At 42.3% G+C, this 24285-nt stretch overlaps 3 protein-coding genes and 2 long non-coding RNA genes across 9 annotated transcripts in view; 3 read left to right on the forward strand and 2 right to left on the reverse strand.

Moving 5' to 3' along the window:
• LOC134162117 (uncharacterized) overlaps positions 1-564 on the forward strand; it is a 28457-nt gene extending 27893 nt beyond the window's left edge. For all 3 annotated transcript variants that reach the window (XR_009964210.1, XR_009964208.1, XR_009964209.1), the window contains one exon: positions 34-564. This is a non-coding gene — a long non-coding RNA (uncharacterized LOC134162117). The remainder of the gene's footprint in view (positions 1-33) is intronic.
• A 3327-nt stretch (positions 565-3891) lies between these two features.
• On the forward strand, positions 3892-11507 carry TEKT1 (tektin 1). Of its 2 annotated transcripts, XM_062615600.1 has the most exons (8): positions 3892-3965; positions 6856-7099; positions 7467-7632; positions 7901-8029; positions 8461-8604; positions 9831-10053; positions 10654-10850; positions 11103-11507. In XM_062615600.1, exons 2-8 carry the CDS (start codon positions 6910-6912, stop codon positions 11260-11262), a joined length of 1209 nt encoding a protein of 402 aa, XP_062471584.1. In that variant the 5' UTR covers positions 3892-3965; positions 6856-6909; the 3' UTR covers positions 11263-11507. The 2 variants fall into 2 exon arrangements, with proteins under 2 accessions (XP_062471584.1, XP_062471586.1); XM_062615602.1 differs by lacking the exons at positions 3892-3965; positions 7901-8029 and having other exon boundaries at positions 6558-7099.
• On the reverse strand, positions 7235-8600 carry LOC134162120 (uncharacterized). Its single transcript, XR_009964211.1, has 2 exons — positions 8468-8600; positions 7235-8159 (listed from the first exon to the last, which is right to left on the reverse strand). It is a non-coding gene; the product is annotated as an uncharacterized LOC134162120 (long non-coding RNA).
• A 473-nt stretch (positions 11508-11980) lies between the features above and the next one.
• On the reverse strand, positions 11981-15539 carry FBXO39 (F-box protein 39). 2 transcript variants are annotated; one of them, XM_062615598.1, is made up of 3 exons: positions 14306-15539; positions 13053-13229; positions 11981-12316 (listed from the first exon to the last, which is right to left on the reverse strand). In XM_062615598.1, exons 1-3 carry the CDS (start codon positions 15317-15319, stop codon positions 12188-12190), a joined length of 1320 nt encoding a protein of 439 aa, XP_062471582.1. In that variant the 5' UTR covers positions 15320-15539; the 3' UTR covers positions 11981-12187. The 2 variants fall into 2 exon arrangements, with proteins under 2 accessions (XP_062471582.1, XP_062471583.1); XM_062615599.1 differs by lacking the exon at positions 11981-12316 and adding an exon at positions 12326-12922.
• Positions 15540-16248: 709 nt separating this feature from the next.
• Positions 16249-24285, forward strand: PIMREG (PICALM interacting mitotic regulator). The gene is given in 7 exon segments (XM_062615618.1): positions 16249-16331; positions 16878-17109; positions 17111-17195; positions 17966-18291; positions 19092-19187; positions 21359-21393; positions 21396-24285. Coding segments are annotated over 6 exon segments (828 nt in total). The 5' UTR covers positions 16249-16331; positions 16878-16906; the 3' UTR covers positions 21479-24285.

A 24285-nucleotide genomic window follows, 5' to 3' on the forward strand; every position in this document is an offset into this window, starting at 1 on the left:
TGTAACAAGGTACAAAATCCTCTGAACACTCAGAAGCAAGACTGTAATGTGCTTTGGCCTAGACTCTGGGGGAAAGCAACTCTCCAGTGTGCACGGGAATTAAGTCTTGATGACTTGCTCAGTCCTCGTGCTGACTCAGAGGTGGACAGGCAACATGCCGAGAAAGTATGAAGGGTGGGAGTTTTGAAATGCCTTGGACTAATTTCCCTTTTTGGTTAAATCAGTGTTAAAACTACAGTGCATTAGGATTATCCCAGATTTACTGAACAAAAAGGTCATGTGTCACCCTTTCTGTTTTTTTCTTTGATAAATCAGCAGAGTTTTGTTTTCATAATGAATGTTAAAACCTAAAAAAGCATACTTCAGAACAAAAAAGCAGCTTTTTACAAGTATTTCTACCCTAAGAGCAGGCTCATAGAAAGTAAAAACTGAAAGCCATGAGCCCTCTGCTCATGCTAGAAAATGTTTATTAACCTGCATTTGTGCTTTTTGTAGATATTTATAAAGATTACTTTGGCTCTGTATTGATGACCATTTCTAATAAAATGTCAAATGCTCTCCAGATTTACTGCTTCTCTTTAGAATGAAGGTTTTTTAATTTGTCTTTAGAATGACAGGTAACAAAGTAAACTTGGTGAAAAGAAACTAGAGCTTTTCCTCAGAAGTTTTTTATTCTAGTCGTGATGCTGTGTGCTCTGAATTTCAGTTTTAAAAGTACGTAAGTTTAATTCCATGTGGAATAGGATTTTAGTTCATCCTCCCTTTCTAGTGACGTTTACTTAAGAAACCCTGAGTGAAGTAACCACTTCTGTTAGCAGTCTCAGGAGAGAAAACAAAAACAAACCCCCAAAATTTACCAAGGTAAATCATAACTTAATGTGAAGGTCTGGATCATCAAGTTCTGTTTGAAGGGTAGCTAAGCTGTTGCTATGCCACTATGAAAACAGCTTGAAAGACTTAGTATCTGAAAGATACTAGGTCAAACTAACAGGATCCTTGGTATCATTAATCTCCCATCTTTAGTCCATGTGGACAGAGGTTGGGTGGGCTGTTCATATTTGTCATATGACTTAAGGTTTTGGCTTTGTCTTGAATGACCATAATTGTGAGAAGGAATTATGACATGCTCCTGTTGCTCCATGAAATGCAACCTTAAGGATAAACACACTGTACTTGTGTTTTGGAGAGATGATTAAAGTAAGCATGATCAGAAATCTATCCACAACTGGCACATGGGATACACATATTTGCATTCTTACAGCAGAATACTTTCAATTGACTAGCAGAGCTATGTTCCATCATAGCTATAAGAGGAGAAATACTGCTTTATACATCTGTCCTGGGTTCAGCAGTAGCAGTCATGTTTCTCCTTCTTGGTAGCTGGTGCAGTGCAGTGTTTTGACTTTCGGCCTGGGAACAGAGCTGATAGCGATGTTTTGGTTTGGCCAAGGACTTTGTGAGCCTCATGCTCTGCCAGGGAGGAGGGGAAGCCAGGAGGAAGCAGAGACAGGACACCTGACCCAAACTGACCAAAGAGGTATTCCATACCACAGCACGTCATGCCCAGGATGTAACTGGGAGTTAGCCGGAAGGGCTGGGAGACTGCAGGGTTGGAGGAGGTATCGGTCAGTGCTTGGTCGGGCTGGGGGGGCGAGTTATCGGTCGGCTGGTGGTGAGGTGATGTATTCTCTTCCCTTGTTATTTCCTTTATCATTATTATTATTGGTAGTAGCAGTAGTGATTTGTGTTATACCTTAGTTACTAAACTGTTCTTATCTCAACCTGCGGGAGTTGCATTCTTTTTCGATTCTCCTCTCTGTCCCTCCGGGAGTAGGGGGAGGGAAGGTGGGGGGAAGTGAGTGAACGAATTGCCTGACTGGGTTTAAACCACGACAACATCACATTCCTTCATAGTCCCAGATCATGGGTGATTTTCCTGTCATGTGAATGTTAAAGACACATGTAAGTGGTTGGCCAGTTCAGGCCTACTAGCATATTGCAAACAGTGACATTATTGCCAATTCACTAGTGGAGCAGGGGTGTGTGTTACATCTTTTCTATGACTTAATTTGCTGTCACAGCTAACCAGAAGCTATTTTACAGGTTGTTGGGTTTTTTTTTTAAGTCTTCCCACTTTAGAGAGGTGATGGTTAAGATACCTGGTGCTTGCCAGCAAACTAATTGCAGGGTAGCAGAAGACTGTAAGTTGAGTTAACTGCTGGTGGTTTGCATGTAAGAAGATGAAGGAGATGGTGCTATGACAAAATTTTAACCTTGACTATGAGATCGTATGATTATATTGACATTAAAGTATGTAATGTTTGTCCCTGCTGGATTTTTTTGCATTTAAGGAGAAAAAAAAAATGCCAAGAGAGTGTGTGTTTATGACAGCAAATGTGTTCAGCATGAATGATAGAGTGAACAACATGTTAAGTCAGTATAGTATATGTTTTACATAGATGGACTGTTTCCTGGCTTTTCTAATGTTTCTGCACTGTATCAAAATTCAGTACTAAGGTGATTTATTGCATCTGGATCCAACTTTTAAAGGCCACATCAGTTCGTTCTGTGCAAGATTTTCAAAATAATCTCAGCAGAGACATAAAGGACAGCAGGACACCCACTTTTTAAAATGATGTTTGTGTACAGCTTCCCAAAGCAGGGAAGTCCTCCTTGGAAGTACAATTGTATGGACACCTTTCAACACATTTCCCTTTGTGTGACATTTCCAATAAGGTGTATGCTTGAACCAGTGCAAAACTCTTGGATACATGTAATTAGGTATAACAATAGCCCATATGGTTCCACCTCTGTCATTAATTTAAACCTGGCCTGATTTGCAGAGATAGTTTCAAAATGTCCAAAATAAAAGTTGGCATTGCTTTATGTAAGGTACATTTAAAAGTCACTTTTGGTTCCACTAAAGTAACTCTGGGTCTAGATAAAGCCTCTGGGGAACTGACATCGAATCACAGATAGATAGTTTAGGTCTGAGGGGACCTCTAGTCCCTTCCAACTAGAGGAAAGGCCATCTAGTCCACCCCCCTGCAATGAGCAGGGACATCTTGAACTAGATCAGGTTACTCAGTACACGCAGCCTGGCCTGGAGTGTCTCCAGGGATGTGGCATTTACCGCCCCTCTGGGCAACCTGTGCCAGTGTCTCACCACCCTCGTAAAAAAATTCTTCCTTTTATCTAATCTCAATCTACCCTCTCTTACTTAAAACTGTTACCCCTTGTCCTACCACGACAGGTCCTGCTATAAAGTTTGTCTCTGTCTTACACACTCCTGTTCTAAGTACGGGGAGCTGCCCTAAGGTCTCCCCAGGCTCAACAAGCCTGGCTCTCTCAGTCTTTCTTCATAAAGGATTATTCCAGACCGCAGTGAACACTGGAATTGAGACCTGTTATGCAGTCTGCTTTACCATTTCAGAAACATTGCAAGCGAGCAGTTGATGCTGCAGTATCAGCTCAAGCTAGTGAGCTCTCCCACTTCAACCCGCTGTCACAGCAGTTTGGATGGACGGCCGTTTAATCCTCTGAAGAATGGGACTATCTGTGGATGATTTTAATGCCTCCAATAAGGACCGCGGTGCCTCGTTTAGATTCCAGCCTCATCAATGCCGGTTAACTGCACTCCTCCGCAGTGTTTTTCCGGGATGAGGGCTTCAGCCGCCTCCCCGCCGGTAGCGCGCGCTCACCCTGGCCCCGCTCTCCCGATGGGGATGGCGCTGCGACCGTTACCGAGGAGAGCGCCGGACGGCTGCGGCGGCCGCTGATTGGCTGCTGGCGGCTGGGGCGGGGCCGGGGCCGGGGCAGGGGCCGGTGGCTGCCGCCGGGCGGTACCGGTGCCATTCCCCTCTGCGCTGCCCCGGCTACCGGTTGGGTCTGCTGCTGCCTGGCGGGCAGCGCCGCTGCCAGCCTCAGGGAGTCTGCAGTGATTTAGCCCCTGAAAGCCATGTGAGGTAAGAACAAACCTTCCGCATGCTGTGTAATTCATGTTGAAGGAGCGGTTGTAAAACCCAGTTGTAAATTTGGTATTAACACTTTAAAAGAAAGTATCTTTGTTATGGTAAGCTAACAATGAAGAATAGCTTTAGGGCTGGTCACTACAAATGAATTACTGTATGATGGTATCGCTCACGGGGTGGGTCAGGACAGCACCAGATACTGGGTTTTCAGAACACAGCTGCGTGCAGGTCTGTGGGTCTCACAGGAACGACACTGGCGATTGCTCAGCTTTCAGAGTGACCGAGCACGGTTTCAGAAACAAAATGTTCATTGTTTTCAACCACTGCCAGCCACTGCTCATCATTCTCAGTTTATTATGAGTCGTTCTGTCACCCGTCTTTAATTTGCTCACGTTGCTTTTAAAGCCTTGGAATGTTACAGAGAGTACATACAGGTATTAAAACTTTGTGGAAGACAAACTAATATGCAGTCTGATGCATACTCTGTACTCATGGTGGCAGAAGTAAACCTTGGTTCAAACTAGCTCCAAGTTCAGATCTACTTAAGTCATTAGAAATCTTGCAGTTATCATGGAAATGGCTGCAGATCCTGCTCCAGCTGTTAGTGTGACAAAAATTACTGCTTTCAGCAACTTGTCTTAGCATATTAATAATTCGTTAGGAAATACCTCCTGGGGAGAAAGAGAGCGGGAAGTGTTACCTGGACCAACGGCAGGCAGAATGTACAAACCAAGAGACAGTCCATGGAAGTATTGCTCTCTTGTACAAATAGTTGTGTACTACACGTGTGTAGTATAATATATATACTGATAAAACTGATATACATATAAATATTATATATAGAAATAACCATATAATACATATATACCATATATATACCATATAAACTGATTTACAGGTCTGTCTCAGAAGTGGTCTATGTAATTGATTCTGATCAGTGTTCAGCCTAGTCCTAGTCTTGCTTCACCTTGTGAATCAGAAGCATGCTGAACGTCTGTGACTACAGCTTTCCATCCTCCTGTATCAATCAGTGTATGTTTTTCATTTTCCTTGCTTGTCTTACACCCTATCCTCTGCTGCTTCTTGAATATCTAGGTCTTTCTCATCCCAGAGTAATGTCAACCCTGTGTTCTGAAGCCTGTATTTTTCTTTGGCTAACTCTGAAATGCCTGCATTTTGCTGTAAGACAGTGTCTCTTCAGTTAAAAAAAAAACAACTTCTTTTGCTCCTCTGGAGTATGTGCAGATTTCTGTTTCCAGGGCAGCTGGAACGAGAGGCACTGTAGTTACCAGTTTTAATGATCATTGAATTTAGCTCCTGTTAAATTGAAGATCATGAGCAGCTTTCTAGCTGTCACTTCACTGTATTTACAGGCAGCAATTGCAGTTACTTCCCACTTTTCTGTCTTGGACCAGGTCAACTTCTTCTGGGCAATGCTACTTGCTTCCTTCTCAGTTTGCAGTCTCTTTGGACCTTGCTGGGAACTCTGAGAAACCGTGTTCTCATCTGAACTACGTCAGAGATATTCAGAGGGGGCATAACTGTTCCATCTGATGTAATGCTCTTTTGCCTCCTTCATTTCTTCTGGCTGGCTCCCAATCTCTTTTGTCCAGGAAAGGATATAGTTGCCACAAAGATGGCGCATACTACTACGGATATTTTATGACTGACATTTTAGACAGCTAGGGATTTACACATTTGCTTTCACAATCTTAATGCACTTCTCTACTAAATTGATTAAAAATTGCTGTCTGAAGCTGCGGGAACCATCTCAGCTAATGTACAAAGAACACATTTTTATTACCACACAGATCTTAACCAGGAATGGGTGAAAGGAAGCATCACTGGCTGCTGTGTGCTGGCACTTCTCCCACCACAGGCAGTAACAGGAGGTTGCTGGAGGCAGCGCTGCTGCTCCCATGACAACCGCTTTGTTGCCTTCCCTGCTGCACTGGGTCACTTCCTGGGATATTTAGTGGCACATTTAAAAAGAAACCATGCGCTGCTGCTGTGGAGATAGAGGCTGGAAGACAGCTGGGAGGAAACCCCTCCCCATGAAAGGAAGTTGAAGACATGGCACTTAGCCAGGGTTTGACCCTGGGAGTGATGTCAGCCAAGAAGTTCATGAGGAAGAAAGGGGACTGTTTTAAGGGTGAATCTTAAGATGTTAACTGCTAAAGTGTGTGTAAAGCTGTGTGTTGCTGAAGAGCAGCTGTGAGCTGGGGTGAGAAATTGTCTCAGGTGCACTGAGGGAACATAGTGCAAGAATAGGAAAACTGATAATCAAACTGTTGTGACTTTGCATAGATCTGGGGCATTGTTTTCACTCTGCATTAAACCCATGTTCCCAGTATGCTTTGTTCTGCTTCAGCCCTCCCTAGACTTTTCCATTTCTTCATTTACCTGCTGTATTTCCCCCTTCAGCTTCCCCCCCCGCCAATGACCATTACATTTCTTTTTTACAACCTAAAGTTCATTCACCTCTCTAGCCATATTCATAAAAGGTGTTTAATTCTCCAAACTGTGGGAGATTATCTTCTGTATTTGTTCACTTTTTATCAATTTCCTGTGATTGTCTGTTTACGCCTCCTTTTCTTTCACTTCTCCCTCCTATGGCAGACAGCCCATCTTTTCCTGTTAGTTCCACTTCCAACCCTCTCCTCCTAGCTTCCATTCTCAAATTCTTCTGTTTCTTAATTCTCCCATTCCAAACTTTTCCTCCTGCACCTTAGCAAAGTCTTGAGGGGCCCTGTGCAAGAAGTCTTTTCTTTTCATACCTGTGCATTCTGTAGGTGAAAAAGGCAAGAATTTTTCTCACCTTTATGTAACTGCCTTTCCCCCTTCTTGTTTCTGCAGCCAAAGGTAATGCTATTCCTGTTTTCAGGTTCTACATTCCAAGAACTGACCCGTGTTATTTCCAGAAACTTTCTACAAAACAATGGACAGACTGTTGCAAGCTCCACCCAAATTTCATCCCTCAGAATGGGACACTGCAGCCAGGATGCAGTGTGCCAGTACAGAGTCTCTGAAATCAAGATCAGAGCGCATGATAGCTGAGAGTCAGAGGCTGCTGGATGAAATAGAAAAGACAACTCAGAAAACCCAAAGTGATGTCAACAAGAAACTAGGTAATCCCAGGTATTCTGCAAATGTCAAGATAACGTTGAGCTGCAAGACTTAGAAAATCAGTTGCTAGTGAATAGGAGTATATGTCATTGTCATGCTCTTTGATTTCATGGAAAAACTAAAAATATTTTATGAAATATTTTGAGGCAGACTTTTTATTTTGTAACACAGATAAACCACACAGAAGGCTATTGCAACCAAAATTCCTGACACGGGGTTGCAAAACTGTCCACACATCAGCCTACAGCATTACATCCACTCCACTATGGAATAAGTCTATTTTTAGTCATATCTAAGATCTGACCCGCAGTGGTCTCACATGTAGAGATGGGCTTGTATTAAAACCTGTTTACAATTTTCATTCTGCAGAGCAGAGACGGGAAGAAATAAAATTCTGGAAGCAAGAATTAAGTAACAAACTTGAAGAAGTTGTGCATGAGACAGAGTTACTGTTAACATTCAAGACTCGCCTGGAGAAATCATTGGAGAGCTGCAAAGAGCCACTTGTCATTGCCCAAAAATGTCTCCTGAACAGGTGAGATGATAATTAGAAGAAAAGCATTCAGAGAGAGAAAAAAAAAAAAATCTAGGTAATCAACTTTTAACAAGTAATAGAAGAGGCTGTAAATTAAGGACAGTGGAGTAACAGTCTGATTTATTGTAACACTGGGGAACCCAGGTCATAAAGGAAAAACTTCTATGTGGCAAGAAAAAGTCTTCAGTTTGGAAAGCTGGGCTTCATCATCTTCTGTTAGCTGCAGGCATTTCAACAAGGGCTGATGGGTTTTCCTCTTTTTGTTTAGGCAGAGGAGAGTTGGGATTGACTTGGTGCATGATGAAGTGGAACAGGAACTGGTGAAGGAAGTTGAAATCCTCCAGGGGGTTATTGCTTTGCTTGGACGTACGCTGGAACAAACTGATGAGCAAATCAGGTGCAAAGTGTGTAACTGAACACTGATAAGCTGAAAAGTAGGCCAGTCATATTCCTGAGAAGTTGTAGGGTCAGGCTGAGCACAGGTCCGAAGTTACCTTCAGTGCTAACCAGTTACAAGGAGGACAGTCCTAATTCATACCATTTAATCAGTAATGTTGAGATGTTCTGTTTGTTAGAACTCAAAGTACTTGCACAGGGCACCTGGTCTTCTCATGATACAGTCCTGTGCTTTTAATTCCAATTGGAATTGTACCACCAATGTATATAGAGGCAGCCTCATGCTCTTATTTTGGGACTTTGCAACTAACACTTTGTACATTAAGAATTCCATAACAGCGTTTGTATTACTTAATGCATATATGCATGCATGTTATGGAAACATGTAAGTGCCTACACTTTGGCTTAGAGTCTGGTTGTTTCTCCTTCTAGACTAAACCGTTCAGCAAAATATAACCTGGAAATGGATCTGAAGGACAAGTTCACAGCTTTGATGATTGATGACTACTGTACTAGCTTGACAAACAACACTCCTGATACCAGATACATGAATAATGCAGCGAGAATAGAAGGAAAGTAAGTGGTTATTTAGTTCAATTAACAGAAAGTAACTATACAGCCAGTATGAGCTGTCTCCGTAAATAGCAAGATTATTTGTGTAAAACAGACTATATCTGTCCATCATCTGTCTGTTGTAGATTGGGGTTTTTTTATACTTCTGTCCATCCCTTTAGTATCTGTGTAACATGTCTGAAATAAACCACAATAGTCATGTTCCCAGTGAACTGCAGTTCACTAACAGTTTTTGAGGCTCAAAACTAAGGAAAAGTTCACACATTACTTAAACCCAGAATATATTTCCTAATCTAGCTTCCTCTCCTCTCCCAGGGTGTCCTAATGGGGAGAACGCTGGACTGGGACACCCAGGATGTAGAGTCAGTTTCTAACTCAGTCACTAACCTGTCAAATGCGCCCCTTCTTTGTGGGCCAGTTAGTGTGAATGGTTTAGATAGAGAAATAGCTACCACAGAAAAATTGGCTGAGGAAACATACTGAGAAGGCAGTGTGCAAGAGACACTCTCACAAGGACACTACGGCCTCTACAAGAACTGACAAACTCGGAACACAAGGAGACTGACCGCTCTTGCTGCTAGTGTGTTAGCGTGCATCAATGACAAGTTGGATAACTCAGGCTACAGGCAGAATGGTCTTGGCTGTTTTATGCAAATTACAATTACAGCTTTATATATCCATCCAATAAAACAAGGAACCCTCTGAAGAACTTTCCAGACACCTGCCTGTGAGCCACTGGTGCACAAGTATGACCCTCTAATCTTGGGATACAGCTGGGGGTTGGCTTCCCAGCTATTGCTCCAACCACGTATTATAAGTGAATGGTGTGAGAGAATAAGTGAACGTTCTGTGTCAATAATTACCTTTGATTAATAGTAACATCTGAATAATATTATTAACAACAGATTGCTTAATGAAAGTTGTTCTAAGAAATATTGTTTATAATCTATGTTTCCCCCACAACATCATATTACTTTATCAGGGAAAGGTACAAAGTTGCAGTGTGACTTTAGCAAGTTCATTTCCATCCTACCCTTGTCTACTTCGTTCTGAGATGCTTGCAACATTTATTTTGTATCTGTAGAATTCCCAGCACAACTAGCACTAGCTGGGATATACAGTTAATAGAATTGCTTTGTTCTCAGGTTTGTGGAGTAACTATAGATTTATGAAGTTGCCAAGGGTTTGATGGTGCCGTTCGATGACCTTTTATTTTGAATCTCTTTCAGTTTTGTTAGCCCTGAAGACTGGATAGATTTCTCAAATATAAATGTTGAAAAGGCTGACAAGCAGCGAAACAATTCTTTGGCATTAAGGGTGCTTATTGATGGCATCCTCTCACAGACAGCGAATGACGTACACAAGCAATGTGAGATGGTGAATGCTGCGTTTAGAAATAGGGTGAAGGAAGTCAAGGATGCCAAGCACAAGCTAGAGACACTCCTTGCAATGGTAAGCGGTGGGGTTAGTGATAAAGTAGAGACCATGGGCTTGGATTATCTGCCAGTCTTCTCAATCCATTGGCTTGAGCTACTTTGCTTTAAGAATTTTACCTTCGCAATAATGATAGCCCCTGCCACTTCACACACCCTCAAAAAATGTTGTCTTACATTTTCTCAGCTCTGTGCACACTGCTAGAGAGATGAATTTCTGGAATCACATGATGTAGGTGTTGCTATAGACATCAGTAAAGTCAGGATTTCTCTTGTGATTTTTAGTTACATGGGGATCCTACAGAATTTTCATGATTGTAATATAAGAGGATAATAACTTATAAAATCAGGGTCAATGTGCTCGGTATTTGATACATGAAAACTGAGTGTTAATATTAAAAAATAATTGCTGAGCATATTCACTCAGAAATGTGTCACCTGCTCTCAAATAAAGGAATCATAATCCTGTCTGACCTTTGTAAAATATCCTTTGATGAAATAACATTTTAACATAATGAGTGTTATAATTTTATTACTATAACTAACTATTAAAGATGTTGACAACTTTAACCATTGTAAGAGCCAGTGTGCAGCACTTCCTTCTGTTGGATTTGTTAAGGTGATGGATGAGACTGCCTCACAGGAGAAGAACATTGCAGCCTTAAAGCAAGCAATTGCTGATAAAGAAGGACCTGTTAAAGTGGCTCAAACCCGCTTGGAAGCAAGAAACCATCGCCCCAATGTGGAATTCTGTTATGACACAGTGCAATACAGGCTGATAAGTGAAGTTGAAGAAATTACAAGAAATATTCAAAGGCAAGTGGAAATAGGCAAAAGAGAAAATCTGTGGTATAGATTACTATGTTAATGAGTCAAAGTAAATCGGATCCCAGCTACTCTCCCTGAAAGGCTGGGAAGGGCAGGACACTTTAAAAGAAGCTGCATATCTCTCTGTGAAGCCTCTTCCATCTTTTCTTTTTTTTTCCAATTCCTCAGAATTCTTATCCCATATGAAAAAAAAACTATCACTGTATTTTCAAGTAATGTCTGTCCTGTTTTCCCTGTTAGGTTACAGGATGCACTAGGAGAGGCTGAGACAGAGCTGAAAGCTCTGAGCCGACAACAGCTTTCCTTGGAGGAGGAGATCCAGGTGAAGGAGAATACATTGTATATCGACGAAGTGCTCTGCATGCAAATGAGGGAGTCTGTTAACATTAACAACTTCTGAAGCCATCACACTGGGAGATTGTGTGTTCTCCAGTGAGTCATTTCCTGCTGAAATTTTATTGACAAACCTCCAGATTTATTGGTTTGGCTCAATGCTGTCCTGGTTCTAGTTGTGCAAGATAATTAAAACACATCTAGTACTTACAGCTCTCTGTTTTACAGCTATCTATCTATGCTCTAGAGCACCTGATGAAATCTCCCACTTGGTAATAAAATCCCAGAATCAATGTCCCTTCTGCCATGTTATTTATCGTGTGTGCAACCAGTGGTATTTTTGGCATTGAAAAGTGTAGAAACTGTGGAAGCTAGAACAGGAGTCTCCTCATAAGTCACTTGTTGGAAACTGGGTGAGTGGGAGTAACCATGGAGTTTTGTAGCCATGTGTATGTTTTGTTCTTAATATCTGCTGTTAAGGAGGCACAGGCTGTATATCAAACTTAACAAGTTGTAGGGATTGGTGATACACTGGATAGTGCATCTGACTACACCTGAGTCAAGATAAGCCAAGGCTGAGTTTGGACTAATCATTTCTCAGTTTCCATATTTGTAAAATGGAAACAATGAAATGGGCTTCATTGGTAAGCGGTTTGATGCTCTGCAATGAGAACTACTGAAAAAAACGAGGATGGCCTTATACTCACTTGAGATGCCTGTAAGGGTGAAAAAGGGCTCACTGCTTCCTTTGGTTCTGGCAAGGAAAAATAAAGCAGGGGCAAGAATAAATGATGCTGGAGACACAGGAAGCCAGTTCCCAAGTCCAACGTTTTAATGGATGGAGTGTAAAATTGTCCCTTGCCTCTCTCTCGCTGTAATGATATCTTCCTTTCAGAGGCACTACTGCCAAGATTCAAATTCCTTACTAACACCCTCCAAAGGATCCATTCATTGCTTGCAGATGTCACTGGGTTCTTCTCTCTCCCTGTGGTTTACACCAGTGGGTAGGTGATGACAAAATAATTAAGCTCCGAATCAATCAGGTATTTGAACTTCCTGTAAATATCGCACAACCGTTGATCCTCCTCACTGCTCTCTGGTCGGGCTGTGTAAATCCTGACCTGCATGCATGACAATCATGTCTCAGGTATATGGAGCAGGCTAAGCTCATTAAAGCTCATGACAAGAAGCCTTTGTGACTAATGAAGAATCTAGAGATGCCAGATTCCTTGGGTTTGACTTAAATCTTGAGGTTTTACTCTGTTTTCACTCCAAACTGACTGCAAACATCATCTGCCAAAGACATTTTGGGAAAAGCAAGGTTCCTTTTACCCCTGGAACTGAAGCATCCCTGGGATCTGCACTGGTCTGTGAGGATCTACAGAATTCAGAATCTAGCACACGAAGTAGCATGACAGCATGGTTTACACCAGCTACAGTTGTGGTCTGGCTCTAGCTCAACACAGCATTGTTGATGTGAGATGTGTTTAGATCTTTTTGCAGTTTAGTGGGACTCAACCCACCTGCCTTGATGTAAGAATAGGCATAAACACTGGACCAGGGTGATTGAGAATCCCTAGCTTGAACTAGTAGCAATAGAGGGAGCCTCAGTCTAGGAAGGCCTTGTGAAATTTTGGGGGCTTGTTAATTAAACTTCTATGGTATTCTGTACATGGTAAAGTACACTGGAAAGCCCCATTGCTGTGAGTGGTTCGCAGACGATAATGCTAAAACATAATACGGTAGAGGTAGTTACGTTAACATTTCTCTAAGTGGCCTTTCTGTAAGCAGAACCTCACCTTTCTCTGGGTATAGCAGAGAGGAAGGGAACGGGAGTTCTGAAGCACAAAGTCTTACCTTTATGGTAGTCAAAATGCATTTCCTTTCCGCACGGTTTTGTAGCAGCCTCTCGATAAAGGTGACACTTAGAAATGCCCAGACTTTCAGGAATAACAGCCTCTTGGATGTTAAGATGAGCTGCAGCAGCTCATCATCCAGCAGCTCATGCACATTGTTTAATTCCAGTGTCAATTTCTTGAAAAAGAATGAACATGGTTAGTACTGCAGAACAGAGCTTGTGAGCACAGCCAGAGAGTTCAATAAATAAGTTTCCCAATTGTATGAACTCGTGTGACTGTCATCAGATCAATTTTGTACCCTGACTGCAGAGAATCAGTTTTGTATTATGACAACAATATATGCTACAATAATCTTCACTCTCCTGTTAAGATGGGGGTTCCCGTGTGCATTACATATGGTCCTAGGGCATAGACAACTTCTATTACCATTAGAAAATGCTGCACCGACAGCTCACACCATGATCTGATTTGACATATTGGAAATTATCCCAGCTATGACAGCAGATTGAAAAACAGTTCCTAGAAAGCTTTACAGATCTCTGTGTTTACTGGAAACTCTACAATGCTATCAGCAACAGTTGGGTATAAGACCACGTGCTTCCCTCAGGCATACAAAGACCTGATGCTCATTTATATGGGTCAGGTGTTGTACACCTTTGGGGACACATCCTTGGTACTTTCACACGGACACCAGTTAATTTCCGTGTGCTGTAAGACATTTGTGCACTGCCAAAATGGAGCAAAGCCATCAGTGTAGGTTGCTGCAGGCTACAGCACTGCAAGCAAACAAGTTGTAGAGACTATTTTCCTCATATGCACATTTCCCTGCAAAAGGGTGGGATTCAGAAAAATATGAAAGGATTACAAACTTATCAGTTACCAAACATGAAGGTGTCTAACCAGAATAGCCTAAGGCTCTTACAAGAATGACATTTTCCTGCCTGAAAGGTTCTTTTTTCTCACAGCTGATACTACAACCACCTGTACTTCTCATGGTTTAGCTTTTTGAGGGCAACCTGACATCAGCCTGACAGCAAAGACTAGCATAATGGGGTTGTAACTGGACAAGGATGACTACCTGAACTAGACTATAGCTGGAGCACCAGAATGATTCACTTATGAAAATTACCCTCTGAAAAAAAACAGAGGTCAGGAATTCCTACTGATGACTGCTGTCATGCAGAGAGCCCATATGATTACTTTGCTCAGCTTTGTGACTCTGCAGTAAGGTGTCATTATTGCTTCCCTTACCTGCAGAACACACCAATAGGCTGGAAGGAGGTTGGTGAGGGTAGGTCTCATTGTCCAGTCTGGGTTACTGAAATAGCAGCTCCGTAGACTGATGCTCCTTACTGGGATCTCCACTAGCAGGATCTTGGCTAGGTGATCGTTCTTCATCACTCTTTCAAAGAAGAAGTTCACTTTCAGTTTTGGGGCTCTCTTAGCCAGGTTTGCCCACGACATTCCCAAGACTACTTGTCCATGTGGGTCACGGATATGACATTTGATATTCAAGGTGCACAGGGAATGTGCGCTGTGCTCTTGAAGGATGTCCAGCAGCTCATCAGAGATGCAGTTATAATTAAAAGTCAGGATGACCAGGCTGTGGAACTTGGACATAGTCTGGTGGAACAAGGTGCTGCTGTAGACAGGAAGGTGGAGACTGAAGTAATCCTCAATATTGATTTCAGAGACAAAGCTTTTATTTGTCACGCAGCTCAGAGAATTTAGAAGATCACAGCCTTCTTCCACAGTTACTCTTGCTCCTTTTAAGTTGAGATAATCAAGCTGTTTGCTCATTCTTTTCAGGAAGGTAGCTAAGTTCTTGATAAACTGAGCCCTGACCGTATTTTTCCAGCTCAAGCAGTCTAATTCCAGGTACTTGATGCTCAGGGACACTAGGCGACTGTTACACTTACCCAGATGTGAAAGAAGACCTCTCATAGTCACTTGAAATTTCCGGGTAAAGGCACTATTGTAAGGATTTGATAATTTGATCTCGAGGTGCTCCAAATACTTGCCAAATTTCTTGACATACCACAGCGCACTTTGAAACTCCAGTGTCCGTGCTCTTGACTGTCGGCCATAGAATGTGATGATTCTTCTTCTCCAGAGGGATCCTGAGTACATGGCCCAACTCCATTTCTTACACACCAAGGCAGCCCGAGATCTGTCTCTGTCATCTAACCAGTGGAAGATGTGCCTCAAACAGACATCAGGTAAATGAGCCCAGGAGCTATGCTCAGGTTCACAATCATCTTCCATTGAGAAGAGAGTTTTTCACTTCTGAGTGCTGAGCCAAACCTAGATGAAGAAAGCTGTGGGTAGATTTCTTGCCATTCCCAACAGAACAGGCTTCCAAGCAAATGGTTGAAAGTTTACTTCTTCACATTCAAAATAACAACCCTTTCTTTGCTTCTGTACTTAAGATACCAGGGTCAAACAAGCTCTTGGGTGTAAACTATAGTTAACCTAAACAAAAAACAAAAACAAACCCCACAAACAACAAAACCAAACATAACCAAACAGGGAACAAGCACAAGACACATCTTTTAACTTTCTGGCCTTCAGTCTAGCTAAGCAGTGAAATGGCACCAACTGCAGACAGAGCAGCCACAGCCTGCAGATACCTTTGTTTAGCATCACCTGTAATTGATGATGTTTTGTGGCCTTATGCATAGCGCCTTAAAAGTATCCAGCGCTTTGGGCTGCTCACATCTGAACGGCGCTGTTGGTGCAAAACCAGTGCAAATGACTTTTTTTATCCTTCTGGGGGGTCTGTTCCGTGGCAATTGTTTGAGGCAGTGCCCTGCCTTCCATAGATTAAGGCACAGTCCCTGTTGAAAGTAACAGGCCACATAAAGTGCTCCATCCGTCGGTTCAAGCAGGACATCCAGTCACTGGGCTCTAACCACGGGGCTGGCAGGTCAGAAGACCACCGGGCAGTGGCAGCGGACACAAGTAACCCACCGCAAGGCACCAGGTTACCAGCTCCGCTCTCGGGGCCGGGCTAAGCACGCACCCAGCTTCCCGCACCTCCCGCGCCGCTCACCCCCGCTCCGCACCTCAGCGCCCGAACCCCGCCCCGCGCCCCGGCAGCGCTGAAGAGCCCGGCCCACTTTGTGACGCCACGCCTGCTCCTCCCGCCACTCCCACGGCGCAGGCGTCAGGGGCGTTACGGCCCCTGCGAGTGCGGGGCACAGCCAATGGGCGCGGGGCCGCGGTGGGTGGGGCGTCGTTCAAACGCGGCGGTGCCGGGGCCGTGGCGGTCGTGTCGGTGAGTATTCCTCGAGCAGCGGCCGGCGGGCGGGCCCTGGTTCTTCTTCAGCCGGCCCTGGTTCCTCTTCAGCCGGCGCCGGTTCCTCTTCAGCCGGCGCCGGTTCCTCTTCAACCGGCCCTGGTTCTTCTACCGGCGCTGGACTGGCTCTTTAACCGGCCCTGGCGAGAAAAGGGCGGGGCCGCCCTGTGCCAGCTCCCGGGGCGCGGAGCTGTCGGCAGCGAGCGCGGGGAACGGAGCCGCGGGTCGGGGCAGAGCGCGGGACACGGCCGGGAGGACGCGGTCGGCGGTGCTCGGTGAGAGAGCCCCGCTCTGCGCCCTTTGGGCGGTGCGGCCGGACTGCAGCTTGCATCAGTTCTTGTCATGGGTGTGCATAGACCCGAGTAGCTGTAGACATCAGCGCTGCCCTCCTTCAAGCCTCCGAGTAAAAAGTCTGCTCAGCTTTGAATGTACTGCTTCAGGAACAATATATTTTCCAACAGTTTCAATTTCTCCTTTTTAACGCTGCTCTGTCCCTTGCTGTTGGTGTCGTTCTGATTGTTTTAGAAATAAGGCCGACCAAGAACTGGAACAAGATGGCATCTGTGCTCCAAAATGTAAAGGCAACGATGGCCTGGCGAAAACACCAGCTCCTAGCTGACTTCGATGAGAATGAGAGTCCTGTACCTGACAAATTCAAGAGAAGGGCTTCCTTCACTTCTCTCAATTCCATCTGCATGTCTTTACGGAAGCGAGTACCATTAAAGCAGGTACAGCTGAATGTTCCTAAGACCTCTACTTGGAAAACTGAGAGCAAGACAGAAGTGCCAATCTCTTTAGAGTATTAAAAGAACAGCAAAAAATGCTTTTGGAACAGTGTCCCAGGTAGTCTGCCTTTGCAGTGGGGTGTAGATAACAGTTTAGGTTTTGCTTCAACTTCAGTACTACGATTTCTATACTTTGTACAGAATGCTGTATTCCAGAGACTGTCCACACACTCGCACACTGTTGCTACTCATAGCTACTAACTAGTAAAATCTTTAATACCCTTGCTAAAGTACAGGCAGGCAAATCATGCATCTGGCAGAACAAGGAGGAAGGAAAAAACAAAACGTATGAGATGCATTTCATCAAAACATTTATTGCTAATTAATGCTTTTCCCCTCCTGTATGGCATCATGTATGGCAGAGCAGCCTTCACAAAGAGGAAAGTGGGTAGAGACTGGCATTGCTTGCACTCCTTTTCCTGCACCCATACTATTTATTAGCATGTTCTTCATTCTAGTCAATCTAAATTTGGACTGACAAAATCTGCTAGATGGTAGCAGGGTAGTAAACTTGAGCTTGCACTTTCCTTTGGTGGAGACCTCTGTGGTTTTTTTTTAAGTGCCTCTAGTATATGCTAGGGCACCTGCCTCTTTCCTGCATAAGAGCAGCAGGAGCTCTGTTCCAGTGCCATCTGAAGTCCTTGACAAGTTCCAAGGACTGTGGGAGCAAATAACTCTTCCAGTGCAAATGGGTACAGAGGGTTGAGACCATTTATGCTAGACTAAACCTGATTTGAGAATAAAAGCTAGGGATTCAGCTCAAATGTTCCTTGCTATTCTACTCCAGGCTGAGATTGTTTAGCATAACATGTCTAATGCTGCTTTCAGAAAATACAGAAGTCTTGCCAAAGTCCAGTAGACTCAATGGTGACCTTTCCAGTTGAATCCATCAGCAGAAGTTGTTCTACCAAGAAAAGAAGCACTACACCTCGAAGCCCTTGCCATAAGAAGAGTGTTATTCCAGCAGCCAATTCCAAAGGCAGCACAAGATCCAACAAAAGAGCCTTGCTTGGGCCAGCATGGGTGTCAGAACATAGAGAACGAAGGGGTTTCTCATCCTGGTTTGGTAAAGATGCTGTCTCTCTCCGGAGATCAAGAAGAGCAGCAGCACTGAAGAGTCCTTATTCATCACCTGTGTCTGCCAGCAGAAACATGTGAGCCACATTCGTTTGTAAACTTTTTTTTTTCCTTTTTTTTTTTATTCCTGTGATTAGAGCATTGTGTAGGGCAGGAGATGAAGGTTGCTGTCTTGTTCCCCTGAAAGGCTGTGCTGTTTGAATAATTAGGAAAGTAGTTACAGATCCTGTACAGACAGGGACTGAGCACTGCATAAAGCTGAAATATGAAACTTAACTTTGTGCTGTGACAAGAATTTTTTTAAATCCCTTTCTCACTGGTTAAGTTTACACCATGTTATTCAGCACCAGTCCTCATCAGGCACTAGAGACAGACCCTCATTCTTTGTTAATGACTTTCTGGTAAAGAAAAATGCTCTCAATGCAACTCACTCCTACTTATCTTTAACTTTTCCAAAGTTGCTATTTGTATTGCAAAGATACATGAAATAGCTGCACTTACGCTGAGCTCTTTGTAGAGAGATTCTTGCCTCAAAGATGTAACCGAATTTAGATAAAAGGCTGTGAGCTAGGGAAATAATTCATAATGTGCAACATAGGTTTTTGTTTTGGTCAAAGTCACATAAGAAATGTCAGAGCTAGAAGCTGAGCCCAAGCCTTGTGAATCTGAACCCAATATCTGAATTGGAAGATAGCTTTCTTGGGGATGAATGCAGATGTGAAGCTGTTGGTGAGTGGAATCAAAAGCAAGGTTTCTACAGCCCTAAATTTTTCTGGATTAAGTCTGCAGGCAATGAGAGTTATTACTTTAGGGATAGAGGCTTGGGTAGTGTCAGCCTGTCCTGTCTCATCTTTAGTAATGACCATTCTGTTTCCAGAGAGTTTGACTGCGAGTTGGAGCTGATCTCCTCAGGGATTTGCCAGTTGCAGCATATCTCCCAAGCATTTGATGATGCCGTTGCGCAAGAGGAGAGGTAAATACTGGCCCCCAACTAGGAATAGGTCACCTCCCACTCAGACACCACCAATTGCAGGCTATGTGGTCCTTGTAACACAGGATGAGAAACAGTTGCAGAACTTTCTCAGCTGTAATGTAGCAGAGCCCTTCTTTCTTCAAGACACCTGTGCAGATTAAATCTGCAGCTGGACTTGAAGCTTCTAAAACCTGTCAAAAGCTCCTCTTGTCTTCAGGTTTCTTGCTGTGGAAGTCAGAATTTTCCCAGCAAGAGCCTACCTTCACCCTGTGTGAGAAGAGTACCTCCCTGCCTTCATCTAAAAGAGGTGCCAGTCCAGGCTGAGGAGGGGGAGAGGGAATTCCATTGTACTGACACTGTCATTGGTGCTTGCATATTTGTAAGAAAATCCTTTTACTGTGTAGCATTATATTAACAGATAGTCTATGTGCCCATAACTCAAAAATTTAGAGGCTGCAGAAGCTTCTTAAACAACACCTTGGTGGTACACACAACTACCATGAGGGGGTAGGCTGCTCTGTTTGTAAAGGTTATGTCATTCTGAATTAGATATTAACACAGTAAAAACCAAAGGTCAGAAGTCTTGTCACAGGGCAATTCCCAAAACTACTTCCTCTCTCTAGAATGCTTGATGTCAAGCACCTAAAATCCACTAGAGAGGGCTAGCATTAAGAACTTCTATTTACGAAGAGGCAAGGGCTTAAAATCCTTCATAATTCAAAAAGTTCGATTTTTACCAGTGGGACCATTTCTAGATAGGTTAAATCTTATATTAAGTTAATGATCCTATCCATTGAAAGTTCACTAAATCTCACTCCTAATATCTCCCATCTGTTAGTGATATGACAGTTTCTCTCATTCGTAACTGAAGATAATATCAACCAGGTAAAGTAGTTATTCATTTACCTTGTCTACACCTGCATGCATCTGTGGGGAGAAAACCTGCTGTTTGGAGAGAGAAACCCTTATTAACTCATGCTCTTTAAAGTATTATGCAGAACCATGGGGTTCTTCCCTTAGATTCACTGCGGCTGTCTCTGCCACAGCAGATCATTGTGCAGTTGGAAAATTTCACCTCTACATTGTGGATTAGTGAAACCTTGTGTGTCTGCATAGAAGTTGGGCTTCTGTTCAAACAGCAGCTTTTCTCACCCAGATCAGAAAACTACTGGTACTAATGTCTTTGTCACTCAACCTCAGTTCTCACTGATTACTAATGAAGATCACAAAGCATGACAGAACAAACTATTACCCTCAGCTGTCTAATTTTACAGCCTTTCTTTTCCATCCCTAGCATTGTCTCAGCAGTTAAGACTAGCTATCACAGTAAGAGCAACTGATACCTGCACTGCTAGCATTTTTAAACAGAGCAATTGTACCTAAATGGATGGGAAGTAAGTTTCTAAACATCACTTTAAGTGTCAGTTCACTGAACCAAGTAAATGCCTATTATCTTCACTGATATCTCTATTGTGACATGAATATCTTCACCCATTACACTGGAAGTATTCCTTTTGTTAAAGTTAAATCCTGAACACTATGTCCTATTTTAGCAACAAATATAGGGGTAGGATATTGATTGTTGTACAATGTTGATGGCTGTAACTTTTCAGGAAAAATTACACCAGTTTCAAATGTTTGACTGAAGCTTTAAGCAGTGATGTGTAGTGCTTCCACTAGGCAGTTTGGTCCAGTTCTACTGCATGTGTAGGTGCATGCAGTGCGCTCTGTCCCTGCTGGTTTGTAGGTTGTCTACTGGAATAATTTTTTTGGACTTTTGCCTTTCTGTTCTGGTATCAGTTGCTGTGGGTTTTGGTGTTACAGGTCCCTTTTCATCTTTTCCATGAAAAAACAAACTTTTAGTTTTGAAATGTTTATAGTTGCCAGCTCCACATATTGTTCTGATATTTTTCATTTTAATGAATTAGATATCATAAGAAATGCTCCTGTTATTAAAGTATTTTAGTACTTCATTTGTGTACTGCTATTTATGCTCACTGTAGGTATAAAGTATTTTCCTGCTAGTGTTTAGAACTTTTATACAGTGAATGCATACAGGTCCCAGACCTCTTCCTCACTTCCATCTAACAGTTTTCCAGCAATTTGTGTGACAACCAGTTAATTAACTTTACTGACTTTAGGCTGCTAATGTTAGTCTTATTCTTCTGCAGGCAACATGCAGTATCAACCTACTACTGTCTAATGGCATAAAGTTTGTGCATCAACCTCAAAGACTTTCTCAAGCTATCAGAAGGCAAACGAAGAAACACCATGCTGCACTTGGTACCTAGAGATGTAACTACTGTTAGTTTATGAGCACATTCAAAGGAGAGCTCTGTATAGGACTTGAAAGGGTGCATTCTATGCATTGAACAAGGCATTACAATTATGATCTTTCCTGATAAGGTAGGTCAGGACTTCCATTGCTTTCGCTTTTCAAGTGAACAGGAGAATCAGAGTTGTACAACTGTGTATTTCTCTTGCTGAGATGAGGTACCATCTTGAATGTGACTTTCATAAGACAGTAAGTACTTTGAAACCTATGTTGAACTGATGAGTAGGAATGGCCAGAGCAAGGGCCACAGACTAAGGAAGGATGATCATAGATAATAGTAGTAGACTGGTATCCAACTGCCATGAGTTACAATTGTGAGTACTTTGCATACTGAAAGTACTGGTTCATTATTTTGAAAGCCTAACTTTTTTTTCTGTATATGAACAAACCCAAACCAAAATGAAACAATAGTGGCTTGAGTTGTGACCACAACTCCTGTTCCAAGGCAACAGGTTTCTGTGGAGTCACTCACTCACTCCTCAAGAGAGGAGCCACATTAGGACTCTTAATTCATGGCTTTAAGGGTTGTTATTAGATAAGCCTGACTAATCCCATTTTATGTAGTTGGGTTTCAGACAAAGCAGAGCAACTGTCACTTCTTGCTGCTGTTTTAGATAGCATAGGGACAGTTAAGCATTGCTTTTTTACTATACCATCTGTCTTAGTTATATTCAGAAATCAATTACTATAATTAATGTAACCTCTTACAACAGCTGTTACTGGCTAATATCAGAGTGCATGTATTTTATGTGATGAAGTCTACTAAGCATTTGATACCTGTATTTTGCTTCTAACCGCTTTTATTTTTTTTTTTTTTAAAGTAACATTCACTTGACAAGCCTTTTTTGGTAGGTAATTCAGTTTAATAAAGTTTAGTCTTTCAAATGAAAGCAAAGATTTCTCAAGCTTCTAAAATTCATCCCCAGGGCTATTTCCCATGGTAGCAACTTTAGTTTGTCAGATTACATTCACTCTTTAGATGAACCTTAAACCAAAATACTGATTTTGGAAACTATTTGATACTATTTGAGATGCAGAATTTTAACTGGAACTACTAAAAGGATTTTAAGTATAAACATTGGAAGCAGTCCCTTTCAGTTCTGATTTACGAGTAAGTACTGATTTTAAACTTGCTCCTGATTTTTCTTCTTTATTGTCAAACTGGTGTGCTTCAAAATATTGAAAGAATATTTCAGTTAAAGAAACACAAAACCAACTCCAACTTCCAGGTTTTCAGGTGACTGAAAGCTTTAGTTTTTGGTATATCTTGAGGTCATTTTCATGCATGTGTTTTGTGTTGTATTTTTCTTAAACCCCTTTCTATATGGAATAGTAGCATGTTCTTTGCATATACTGAAAGTACTATACAGCCTTCACAAAGATGGTGTCTCATTACTGAAATATTTTCTCATATGACTTTTCATAAAGCTCCAACCCTTGTTCCTCTTGAGATGTCAAGATCCAATGTATTATTTCAGATAGCCGGATGTATTAAATGGCCTCTATTAATAACGTTTCCACTGGCTACTAGGACATGTAAAATGATGATCCAATACTTCCCACATCACTGGTAAGAAAAATCAGTGACACTGCTTAAAGGCAAGGAAGGTTTTATTTAAGTGACTAATCTGTTATAAGATTTTAAAAACCAGCTCACATCAAAATCTTTACCAGTTGTAGAAATCTTACTCCTTATTCCATGCTAAGAAATTCATTACTGTACATTTTTGAATCTTTACAAGGCAGCCATAAGAAATATAAACACTTGTCACCAGATAGAACCTTTTCACTGACAAAAAAGATTTAAAAGTATGCACCTAATAAAACTATAGACTGAAAGAACACATACAATTTCAAGTTTCCTTGTATGAATTCAGTTGTAAATGGACTGCCCCTTTCCTCTGCCACAAATAGAAAAATAAGTTGTGCAGGAAGCTTGGCTTTCTGTGAGAGGACTGCCATTATAGGCCCTACGCCAGTCCTTCCAGAATTACCTTTTCTGTAAAGCTTGCAATCTGTAAATTGCATTTCAACACTGTAATCTCTAGTGTACCATCTCCTAGCACACTCCAGTAAACCTGCCTCTCTCTCTTCCCCACTGCAAATTCTGTGCATCCTTACAAATGAGAAATGAACTGTCAAATTTGTTTCATGTTTCCCGTCTCCCACAGTTACACCGGGTTTTAAAGGTAGCTTATTGAGATAAATACAAATAGAGAGTAAACTGTAATCCCTTACCTTGGGCTTGAACTAAAATGAGGGAAAGAGGAAATACCAACACCTGACTTCAATTCCAGAGTCCATGGCACAGGATTCTAGCTGCTCCAGGCCATTTCTTATTTCTGAAAAAAAGAGCTCTTTTCATCCAGAAAAATATGTTATTACCTCCATATTTATGGGGGACTGAATTCAGGATCATCTGTAGGAACCTGTATTTACACTTCAGTGATTAAACATCATGGAAGTTTAATTACCTTGTTAAACCCACAATTTCTGCTGAAGCTATGGACACGGACCATGAGGAATCACTGCTCTTAGAGAAGCTGAGGAGGTTGGAAAGCTATGTGTTTATGGTAATTCTATTCTGCACCAGCTCCAGATGAGGATGGAAAGAGCCACTTTCTCCCCTGCATGCCTGAAATGAACAATTCAATGCAAAAATCTTGAGTTCAGATCCCACATTTTAAACTCTAATCACAAAAATTAAGCAGTGTACAATCTCCTCTCCGTTATTAGGCTTATTAAAAAGGTGTCCTTACTCCA

This window comes from Pezoporus occidentalis, unplaced genomic scaffold (assembly GCF_034315485.1).
Source record: "Pezoporus occidentalis ecotype Australia unplaced genomic scaffold, CSIRO_AGI_Poc_V1 ctg183, whole genome shotgun sequence".
NCBI lineage: Eukaryota > Metazoa > Chordata > Aves > Psittaciformes > Psittacidae > Pezoporus > Pezoporus occidentalis.

Excerpts from the sequence above, each read along its gene's own strand:
- TEKT1 (XM_062615600.1), top strand. The coding sequence starts at position 6,910 with ATGGACAGACTGTTGCAAGCTCCACCCAAATTTCATCCCTCAGAATGG. Across the intron at positions 8,030-8,460 it reads CAAACTGATGAGCAAATCAG|ACTAAACCGTTCAGCAAAAT; the intron begins GTGCAAAGTGTG and ends TTCTCCTTCTAG. Across the intron at positions 10,054-10,653 it reads TAGAGACACTCCTTGCAATG|GTGATGGATGAGACTGCCTC; the intron begins GTAAGCGGTGGG and ends GGATTTGTTAAG.
- FBXO39 (XM_062615598.1), bottom strand. The coding sequence starts at position 15,319 with ATGGAAGATGATTGTGAACCTGAGCATAGCTCCTGGGCTCATTTACCT. Across the intron at positions 13,230-14,305 it reads CCTATTGGTGTGTTCTGCAG|AAATTGACACTGGAATTAAA; the intron begins GTAAGGGAAGCA and ends TTCTTTTTCAAG. Across the intron at positions 12,317-13,052 it reads GCATTTTGACTACCATAAAG|GTCAGGATTTACACAGCCCG; the intron begins GTAAGACTTTGT and ends TCATGCATGCAG.